Genomic DNA, 11,755 nt, shown 5'->3' with positions numbered 1-11,755 from the left:
CAACTGTGCTCCCCCCGACACCAAATGATAACAAGTACTGTTTTCTAGGTTGCTGGGCCTGAGAAGAGGAGGCGAGCTTGTTTTAAGAAGGGTGTGGGAATCAATTATCCCACTCGAGAGACATGCAGGACCAGTGGGTATTGCTCGGGATTAGTGTCCATTCTTGTCATGTACTGACTAACCCTCCCGCTGATCTCCTTAACACCAGGTGTTATTAAGAAGCACAACTCTTACTGAGGGCCTGTGGGGCTTTTGAATAACTGCCCTTTGGGAATGACTGACAAGCTTATAATGGTGAAAAACAAAACATTCCTGGGCTTTCATGTGTTCACCTGTAGGGGCTTTTAAATGGATGCTGAGCATGAGCTGAACACGCAAAATCATGCAAAAAGCGTCTTTGTGGGATCTAAAAGCTTAGCTGTTTTTATTTCACTAATCTCCAGCAAAACTATAGACGTTATYGTGTGTGGAGATGGAAGAAGGCAGTACATTTAAATATGTACKGCCTTCTTCATATAAATGTCATGAATTCAGATACATTACAAAATAGCTATTTTTTGACGCATTTAATGAAATYTTTTTGAACAAATTMTGAACACGAGTCACATGGACTTTTTATATGTTTCACTTGATACTTATTTGGGGAACCATGGGCAGATGTGAAAGGTGACTTCTTGATAGTCATAGAAAAAAATGACTGAAATTAAAGGTTTTGCATGACAGTGGCAAAGTGCTTTGGCAGAAATAAATGTGTTATTCCTTTAAACATGGCGTGGATAAGTGGAAGCAAAATTGCACAGACATGACATTATTCAAATGGAAACTCAGCAGAAAATTAGAAGAACCAGCAGAGAATACAAAAACAAAAATTTACCAAATAAAGCTCTCATACAACCAACCTTACTACCCCAAACAAACTGCCAATTCACGGTTCACTTGGACACAAATTCCAAGTGTTGTGTGGACAACCAAGAGTGGTTTTGTGGGTGTAAATTTGGGGCAAGACTTACACACCTTATACTCAYAATGACAGCTGCACACAGAAGAAGAATTGAAAATGATTTCAAAGTGGCAAACAAAATGGGACTAAATAAATGTATTTAATTTAAAATTTTAAGAAAAACTTTTACCATGCTGAACCATCAAAATAAAGTTTAACATCATCAACATGTGGTTTAACCTTGAAAAATGTGATTAAGCTCACCAAGTGTGACTGAAAAAACTTGGATTCTACACAASTTCAGATACCTCTCTGTGTTTTCATGGCAAAACTCGACTTTGTTGGTACTCMAGGTGTGTACCAACAAAAATCATGTTAAGTAACTAACTGAAATGTATTTACGCAATACTCAAGAAGAGCTATAGACAAAATACATTTTTAGCAAGATATGTTACCTGGAAATAATGTGGTCAGTTTCATCTTCATATAAAATACAATTTCTAAACTATGTAAATGTGCCTTGCTTTGGTTCTGCTTCCTGATATTATACTAACTGAAAATATTAGCTTTTAATTGAAAACAAATCTAAGTGAGCCAGCAGAACTTACATATTACGGTTTTCTGACTGTGACAATAAATGCAGGTTTTGGTAATCTCTAAATCTTATGCAATCAAATGCGTAGGAAGTTCAGGAGCTGACTTGCCAAAGAGTTCAGAATATTTGCCTTGAGAACTGATAGTTTGCCAATATGTTGCTCAATGTGCGCTTTTTATGAGAAGTGATTAAAGGTTTTTAATCTTAATTTCATTCAGATTTCTTGAGAAACTGCCTGCAGTTATTCTTAAGAAAATTYACCTTATTATGAACCGGCTTTCTATTTTGTGTGGGAACTCCCACACAATCTCTTGTGCTTGTGCTTAGATGTACATAATCTAAAGACTTTTCTGAAACATTTTCTGGCTTTTGAAGAAAGTAAATCAACTAATTGACAACTTGCAAAAGCTCTTGAATGTTTCACAGTTTGTCACAATACAAGCAACAAATCATAATTATTTTACTGGGATTTTGKAAAAGAGCAATGCACTCCCTCCCCTGCTCCTTTTTTTTTACTGTTGTACTTCTAAATAAAATCATATACAACCATCTGATTTGACCTGACGTGTGAAAATTAARCTCAGTATAAATACAGTTGCTCCTTGGAGGTCTCAAAGCAGAATACTGAAGACCAAAGAAGACAACAGATGTGCCAGGGACAAAGTAGACGAGAGGTTGAACGAAAGAATTTGCTAAAKAACAATATCCTAATATTCCTGAACCCTCCACCAACAACATGAAATGTGGYAGTAGCAGCATCATGCAGTGGGAATGCTTTTCTTTAGCAAGGACAGCAACATTGGTTGGAGAAGATGGATGGAGTTAAATAGAAGGCAATATTTAAAGAAAAACTGTAGGAGGATGCAAAGATGTACAACTGGTTGAGAGGTCAGCATTTAAGCGAGAACACAACCCTGAACATACAGCCAGAAATATGATGTAAGAGGTTTAGACAAAGCATTCTTATGTTTTAGAAAGGCTCAGTCAAAGTTTAGGTCTAAAGCTATTTGAGATTCTCAGAGAACTGGAGTTCACAGACACTCTCCATCCAGACCGACTGAACTTAAACAACGGTGCAAAGAAGAATTAGCACTGAAATTTCCAAATGTGCTAAACTGGTAGAAATGTTGTAACTGCAACATTTCTGCAAAGTACAGTGAAGCCCCAGGCTGTTTTAATACTTCTGACACCAAATAAACCTTAATATGTATGTGCAGAGGAAACAGTCTTAGCACTACAGCTGAAGGTAATATCAGTGATCTTCTTTATTTCTGCTCTGTGGTACGTTCCAGATCTATTTTGACTTTAGTACTAACTTTTCATTTATTGTAATTTCTACATATAAAATATTTTAGTTCTTACTTTTATGAACATACAACTATGGCTTAGACTACTATTTTACTCTGTATTATGCATGAGATAAATGAAGATACAGCTACCTCGTGTGATGGCTTTAAGTGAGGGCAGCTTCAATTTCAATGTGTGCTTTAAATACAAAGTTAATTTAATCTGATATAAAGAAAAGCATTGTTCAATATTTGAGTAATTCTAGTAAATGGAACAAATGGAAAATGGAAAATCACAGACAAAAAAAAAAGGAGCTACACTAATTTTCTCTGTATCTGCCCAAAAACAACAACAAAACTAGCTTATATGCTTTAACAGCAGTACATCTGTTTGTACCGGTTTACACTTCCCTGGAAACAAACTGTCACTGACTGAAAGCAATTTATCAAACAGTCCAGTTAATCTCAGCCTGACATAAGTCATCAAACTCAACTGAGCAGAGTTTAAAAAGTCCCACAGAGAGGAAGCTGTCGCACTAATCATACATTAAGTCAAACCGAGAGATGAATAATCTCAGCGAAACCTGAGAGGGAATTGTGAATCAGTGCAGTATTGCCATGCCTCTCTCTCCTCTCTCCCCCCTCTTTCTCTCTCTCTCTCTCTATGTTCATGGGAGGAGCGCAGCGCCTCTCTGTATAAGAAGTGTTGAGCTTACAACAAGGGATTTTACACAGCTACTCAGGAGAAACGAAATGATCTGCCCTGGAGCCGCAGCAAAATGCTGGATGGACACCTACTCCTGGGATGGTTATCGTTCACAGTTATAGTGCATCTTCTCAGCTTGCCTGGACCAACCACAGCTTACTTCGGGTAAGAACTGATGCACACACACACACACAAACAGTGTAGGGCTGTGATGCTGCTTTCATTGATTTCTTTGCTTCCTGAATAACAAAGCAGGTAATTTTTTATTTTATTTTATTTTTTTACCTTTTGTTAACAACGGTTTGCGCAGTTTAGAAATTGCACTGTATACATGACAGTGATTTGTTGCGATTCTAAGAGCATGAAGGGCCAGAGAAGTGTCACTTTGAGGCCTCGCAGCTGGTGTCTGCAGCAGGTTGTCTGCTGTTTCAGGGAGCAGGGGGCAACTATCAGCACCGCAGCGTCTATTAAAGGTCGACACGCAACCTCGGAGTAATGTTGGCTGAGGATATAGTTCACCCCCATTCTTCCCCCCCTCCTCGCTCCCCGACAATTGAGCCAGCACCCACTGTAAAGTTACTCTTTGAGCGTCAGCAGGTAGCGGTCAGCTGATTGTTTTGCTGAAGCGTTTGTAAAATCACATCCTGAGTCGACTCCGAAACGCAGCCGCGCGGAGCGAAAGGTGAGTTGTGTGCGCCTCGGACCCAACAGCTGGTAACAATAAAGCAATCTGACTGAACTGAACCGGTGGCCGAATCGTCTGCTCAGCTTGCACAGAAATTTCCCCCCATCCAGCATAAACATCGCAGAGCTATGGCGAGATCTCCCCCCCTTCGTCTCCCCCCACCTACCTCCCGCACCACCACAACCCCCTGCTTTTTCCTCTACTGCCCCGGTCAAATTTAAACAACATTTGGAACACGTGTTGGGGTATTAATGTGCAATTCTGGACATTWCATGACTCATGTGATGCCTACAATAATGTTTAATTTAGAAGGGGGTTGAGGGGTAAAGGATGAATATTCTCATGGGAATGCCTTGGGTTTTAGGTGTAACTCACAACTTTTACTTCAATGTAATTAAAGCCCATTTTTTACAGTTTCAGTATCTTAATGTTTACTTTCGGACAGGGCTGAATCAATATTTTATAGAGCCCTGGGCAGAAAAAGACTTGCGGGTGGTGGGGTCACTTTGAGATATGCCCATCAGCCACCATCCCTATCTATATAGTGGTGGCCTTTCTATATTTTCATGATGCATGTCAGAACATGCAATCATTTCATTACAATTGGTAATTTTTTATTGTAAATTAAGTACTTTTTATAAATCATGAAAAATTCTAAGGTCTTAAGGACCCCTGAACCAACCAAAAACAGTCAAAGTGTCCTTAARTTGGTGAACACTATTACACCATTACACTATTACATTTTCATACAGTAGACTATGARAAATTAAATTTGTTGATTGTTTGCAGGTACATAATGTCCCCTTGGTGGGTACATCTTCATTCATGGCTGGTATGAAATATCCCACAGCAGACGGCTCCCTTTGTACCTGAAAACAGTGGTATAAAATAACCAAAAATGACAACGGTACAAAATAATGAGAGCACACCCACACACCACTTCAGCACCTCTAACATCCCTTTTATACTGTTCATCCCTAATTGCTTAGAGCAGTGAATATTTAACACAAGTTGATGAGTTGTTACTTAACCAACATCAGATTTCTAGATAAATGTGTCCTGCATTTGAACTTGAGTAGTGTCTTTCTTTTTTTTTTTTGTTATTATTATTACTATTTTCTTAGAAACATTGATCCCAGGTGGCTTAGAAATGCAATCTCAATAGCGCTAATGATCCAAAACAGCTTGGTGACTTACAGCATTATCCTATTGGAGAGCCAGGAACATAGCTCCATCTAATGTTTTTCTAAACTAAAACCTGACCAGACACTCTTCCACTTGTCATTTGTTTTCAGTCATATGTCAGGTGGGGTCAATACAGCATTCAATAGGGAGAAGATTTTTTTTCTCCTTTTGGTTTGCACTGTGTTTAACTGTATAGTCAGAAGTCCTTATTTCAGTGTATAGTTAAATTAAGACATTTTGTCATAATTTAGAATGAACTCTCTGAATCTCATGAACTCACCGCTAAAGAAGACAATGATGTCATGGTTGCACACTGTCATACCCATCTGATTAGCACAAGCAAAAAGAAACCACTATCAGAGAGGACAAATCGGTGCAAGCAAGTTTGTCTCATGAACAAGGAAGTTTAAGTTAGAGGAGAAGAATCCAAACAGAAAAAGAGATTACTTGTGCAAGAGGTGTTCAAACTCAGTGTATAAATATAGTTTTACGTGAGGACAGAGCATATTTTCAAGGAAGCAAGACTTCTTTTTTTTTCCTTCTTCCTTTTTAGTCATGAGGAAAGCGATTTGAGAGTGAGCAGTGCAATACGTTAGACCAGGGGTCTTCAGCTCCAGTCATTGAGGGCCGCTGTCCTGCAACTTTTAGATGTGCCTCCACTTCAACACACCTCAGTGAAATAATGAGGACATTAGCAGGACTCTGGAGAACTTGTGTGTGTACTAAGCAGGTAAATCAGCCATTTGATTCAAGTGTGTTGGATCACACTTGAATCAAACAAAAAAATTGCAGGACTCCAGCCCATAAGGACTTAAGTTCACTTATTCCTCAGACTAACTGGGGTTCTGATAAGGCCATTAAAATGAGGTCCACTTGGCCAATTGTCATGTTTCACCTGTAACTAATCCGAAAAGATTTTGGACTGTAACGAAGCAAGAGCTACCTGCCTGTTTTGTTTTGTTTCTCTTGGCAAAAATTCCTCCAGGGTGTCGTTAGTGCTCTCCAGATACGGAGACAAATGGTTACAGACAGCAGAGTGATGACACCTGAGGCATTTCCAGCATAGTCAAATTTATGGTAGGTATGGATGTGCAGGATCCAGAGGTATTAGGTGGTCTGTGAACTGTGGTGAATCTGCAAGAGACCACAAAAAATTACCCCCTAAGGGACTGTAAGCCTCAAATGTGAGACATTTTCGCCAGCTGAAGTGGGGTTTTGTCTTTCCATAAAATAATTTTGCAGAGGGGAAAATCTACCTTTTAAATGTTTGATTTTCTTTTTTGCATGATTCCTTTAAATCCAAATTTAAACATAAAAATTAAATTGAAATATTGCCACTCGTAGTGTTTATAACAACTTCCAAGTTATTGTAAACTACAATAAAGTCTCTATGATGGGAGGAACCCCTAAGGAAAAGCATGTCTGTATTGTACATCGATTGCTTTTCCTGTCTCTGATTTGGTGTTTAGGTTCAGTTTGCATCTGTATCACATTAGAAGAAACAAATGCAACTCTGCTTTCTGTTCCTGACTTCCTTACTGTTGCCACTGTTGACGTTGGCAGGTGATGTGTTTTAAAACTGATGTGCCAAAGTGGCATCTGCATCAGCCCTGATGATCATAATGACAATGAATGTTGACTCATTCAATTAGCACTTGCTTCTAGCTCTGTTCTCTGTGATGTGGGGGGGAGGGGWTGTGGTGTTATCATATTTCAGATTTATTATTACGCAGCCCCATCAGAGGAGAATACGATCGAGTACTGCCAAACATACCGAAACTGCCTGAACAGGTGACTCAGATTCAAAGTGTGACTGCCTCGTGGCAAGGTTCTCAGAAACCTGACACCGGCGATGTTACGGGCCTTAACTTGGGAGGACGCACGCAAACACAAACCTGTTCAAATAAATATTCCATGAGTGTGAGTCTTCCTAGGGCCTCCTGGGTACTGATTTACTGAAAATAGTCAATGTTGCATACCCAATTTCCAGAGTGCGGTGGAGCATAAGTGTAACATAAACACAATCTCTCCTGCCCATAGTGCACTCACCCGAGGGCGGGGTGGGATTCCTGGCGTAGTCGAGCACCCACATAAATTGTCATTCTTTGCCACAAGAATGCAAACCCTTTTTTCTGTGTGTTYCCTCAGCCTGTWGTGGCAGGTGMCCATCTACTGCTCAGTTATCGTCACAGATTGAATGGGAAAAGTTAAAGAAACTCATTCAGCTGAAAATTACATGACATTGATGAGTTATTTTCTTAAATTTTAGACTCATGTCTGCTCCCTGAGGTACCTCTGTTGGCTTAAATCTGAGTGTTTGTATAAGGCATGTAATTCTGTGGTCTTGTTAACTCTGCTGAATGTGGGTCCTCAAACTGAGTCAAGAATTTTTTTCCCTTTTTTTCTGTTTAATTTAGTTTGTCATGTGCGACATATACAGGAAGCCTGCCCACAGTCATGCAACTGGAATCCACCAATTAGACACCCCGCCATCCGGAAAGATGCAAGCGTAGTAGTTGATGTTAAATTGCTACCATATCTGTTATCAGTTTGCTACTCAAGCTTCATTGTTGTGCTTTAGGACAAACCGTTTTATTTTTGCAGTAGGCCAATAAAAGTGAGAAGCAAGAAGCACAAAAATAACAGAACAAATGAGTTGAGTACCAATTTATTGAGCTTTTTTTTCTACATTGGTTTTCAAAATTACTGATATCTGTTGAACTTTTCCACATTTTACTTGAATCTTGAATTAATTGAGATTTTGGTGACTGCATAATTGTGAAATGGAAAGAATGTTTTCAAATAAAAATCTCAAAACTTTCTCCATTTGTATGGAGAAAGTGTATTCATTCCTTTGTAGTTCCACCTTTTGATTCAGTTAGTGTTTCAAGATTTTTAGGGTATGTCTCCTCCATATTTGTACTTTTAAGACCAACATATTTGATCATTCTTTACAAAACAGCTCAAGCTCTGTCAGATTGCATGGAAAGTGTCAGGGTACAGCATTTTTAAAGCCTTCCCACATATTCTCAATTAGTTCCAGTTTAGTACTGTAGCTTGCAAATTGTAAAACATTGCTACTTCATCTAACTGTCTAGAGTCTTTGTTCTGGTGGAACCTGAACCTATGGTTTATAGAATCAAGTTTTTTTTTTTTTTTGCAACCTCCAACAAAAGCTAAATCRATATTTCTGTCAATAAATCTACCCATCAATACTGATCAACTTCCCAGTCTCTGGTTAATAAGATATCACCATGGCATGATGCTGCCACCACTATGGGTGAAAGTGAGATTGATGCGTTCAGGGTGATGTGCAATGTTAGTTTTTCACTGCGCATAGTGATTTGCCTCAAGATCCAAAAGTGTAATTTTTTTTTTCCCTGTCCATAGCTCGTTTGACAATAACTTACTTCCTGGAACACTTCCATAAAGATTAGATTTCTACAGTGCAAKATAGGTAGTAGTTGTATTGGCAGATTGTTTCACTAGAGCTGTAGGTGTCTGCAGCTCCTCCAGAGTGACAATGGAAATCTTGCTTGATTTTTCTTGTTGATCTTATATCCCATCCTGTCACTTTAGTTGGACCGCAATCTCTTGGTAGGTTTGTATTTGTGCCTTGTTATTTCTATTTTGAATGACTTAAGTAAGGCCCACAGCTTAGGATTTTATTGTGTAACTTTTTTTWAAGCTATCCTCTAGCCTACATTTGAAGCCTTCACAKAACAGTTGGATTTATTCTGAAATTAAATCACACACAAGTTAGCCCACCCATTTCTCTGGTAGAATTTCAACCTGGGAAATYGGTGAAGAGACAGATGTTGTAATCAATGACGTTGATTTTCATGAGTTGAATTTGAATTGTAGTCTGCCTATAGTCTTAGTAACGGCAGTGGGTGAAGTGATCGAAGCCATTCAGTCCATTTTGGCCAGGCTAGCAAATATTGAATTAACAGTAACAGTCATCTCGTTCAGCTCGGCACTTCCGTCTTCACTGTGGTTGATGGTTGTTTTCAATGCAGGCAATTTCTGGTAAGCTTCATAGTGTTGAACTGGTGCATTACATAAGTCATGGACAAATATTAGAGATTGGGTTAAATTGACATTTTAACAGAATCCATRCACACACCAAGCAATCATTTCTTAAGAGAATATGAAGCAAAGTGCAGAAAAAAATGGGCTGGTTTTTACCAGGCTGCACACAAGAGAATGCAATTTACTRATTCTGTGTTTTCAGAAGGTCATTGCACTTTTTAGAATTTATTATTTTTTTATTATTTTGAAACCATCGTTTTTCAACCACTTCACAGTTCTTCACTACTTTTAGTTAGTCTGACACTTACAATTTAAATAAAATTCACGTACAATTTTGGTTATAATGTGTCAAAAATGTAAAACCTTTTCACGGACATGCTTTGAAAAGCACTATGCATACTTCAGTCAGTACTGTTTCTCATCTCTGGATCTTCTACTGGATCCTGCTGTGGATCAAGTGGTGCATATTTTTAAAGAAACTTCTTTGGCATGGCTCAGAAATCTTAGAATTCATTTTAAAGTGTCTTGCTGTAACCACCATCCCTGCAGTAGTTTTATGGAGCGCTCCTGGGTGATTACCTCTTATTAGAAGCAGCAGAACTGGTGTGGGTCCAGGCTGCCATTGCCTGGCTGAGAGTGGTGGCAGGCGTCTCATAGCCAAGCCCTAAAAACTGATTAGCCCTGCTGTGCAGCAAGAGCATGGAGTACCATTGATAGAGGGATTTCCCAACTTCATAGGATATCCTGTGGCCACAGCCACACCTCTAACGGTATCACTTTAGAGAGAGCCAAGTCAATAGGATTCTCTTTACACCCATGCTTTGGCAGTGGAAGTGAGGTTATGCAAACCTCCAAGCTTGGATAAATGATCATATGCTTTCTTGCAAAGAAAGCAAAGCTCCCTGTTTTACTTCTGTTTTAAAACATTCAGATTTGAGCCAAGCCATAATTTCTTTTGAATCCCGTTGTTCATCCACATGGAAAATTCTGCTACACCCATGATAAGTCTTAGTATACAGGAGGATCCCCAGTCAGGAGCATTTTCCTAGATGGATTTGAGAAGAAATATGGCCATAGATGACAGCAAGCTGGCTCGTTACATCTAATAAAACAAAGTAAATGACAACAAGTTGCTACACCTTTTATTATAAAGGCTTCAGTGTTCTTTATAGTGATTTGCTAAGGGACTTTCAGTGTAAAATAACATGGATGCATAGGGTATTTTTGAAGATTACATGGTTTGACCAGGGTTTTAAATTGTGTTTGGCATGCTCACATCCTACAGCTCCAGTCCCATCGGAATGCAGAAGAGACCGCAGCTATAATGTATATCTGATTATAAAAAGATGGCTGTTCTAGCCTGGCGACAAAAGCCTGCTGTATTAGTTGATAGTTCAAAAGAGARGTGAAGGAAACTTACTGGTCGTAAAACAAAAATCAAATCACCTTTGCAGCTGGAATACTAATAGATTCAAGACACACTTAGTGGTAAGACATTGATTAAATGATGCTTGTTAGAGTGGCCACTATGTCCGGTGTTTTCCATCAYCTAACCACAGGTGAGGTTTTTCTCAGTCTTTTCATTTGTAGTCTGTGGTAATTGAATACACATGTAACATGCATTGAGGTTTATTGATTGACCAAAAAAGAGAAGTTAAGTATGCTCTCTCCCAGTTTATTTATGTAAACAGAAAAACTGGACCAATAACTGGAACCAGTGGAACTATTTTACAAACTTGCTAAATGACTGTAGAAAATTAATGAGTATGGGAAGCTTTGCCGTTGATATTTATTTATTTATTTATTTATTTATTTAAGAATGTATCTATAAAACGGTATTGAACCAAGAACTAAATCTTGCAGAAACCCTTATTGACTTGCTGGATCAAGGTTAATTTATTAACAAAACTGACATGGTATTAGGGGTTTTTGATTATTTACATATTTTCTTATCAGGGTTATTTCTTTAACAAGTTATATATTATGGTACAATAAGCACAAAAGTGATATTTTGAGTATGAACTGCTCTTTCAGTTTGCATGTAAATTAATACCAGTACTTTATCAGTCTATATAATGTTAATATAATGTTCAGTCACGAGAATACCAAGCTCATTGACCTGTAATATATGCTTTCTAATATGCAAACAAGATGCATTTACTTGCAGTACTTCCATAGTTGGTGATGGGCAGAAGGATTGACTCARCTAGTTTTTATTTTACTTTAAATGGAAATCAGGACTTGGTTCTTTTCATACATTCCTAATAAATACTTGAGTTGATGAATAGAAGGTCTTTAAAGACAAGTTTTTATTAATTAAAAATAA

General features: G+C 38.4%; 1 protein-coding gene across 1 annotated transcript in view; it reads left to right on the top strand.

Moving 5' to 3' along the window:
- The first annotated feature begins 3,542 nt into the window (after positions 1-3,542).
- The window catches only part of wnt9a (wingless-type MMTV integration site family, member 9A), a 24,544-nt gene continuing 16,331 nt past the window's right edge, over positions 3,543-11,755 (top strand). The window contains exon 1 of the mRNA XM_008434299.2: positions 3,543-3,692. Coding sequence (XP_008432521.1) covers positions 3,601-3,692 — 92 coding nt within the window. The 5' untranslated portion in view covers positions 3,543-3,600. The remainder of the gene's footprint in view (positions 3,693-11,755) is intronic.

Source organism: Poecilia reticulata, linkage group LG17, assembly GCF_000633615.1.
Source record: "Poecilia reticulata strain Guanapo linkage group LG17, Guppy_female_1.0+MT, whole genome shotgun sequence".
Lineage (NCBI taxonomy): Eukaryota > Metazoa > Chordata > Actinopteri > Cyprinodontiformes > Poeciliidae > Poecilia > Poecilia reticulata.
Note: the sequence above shows the minus strand (reverse complement) of the source record. Positions and strands in the feature narration are given on the sequence as shown.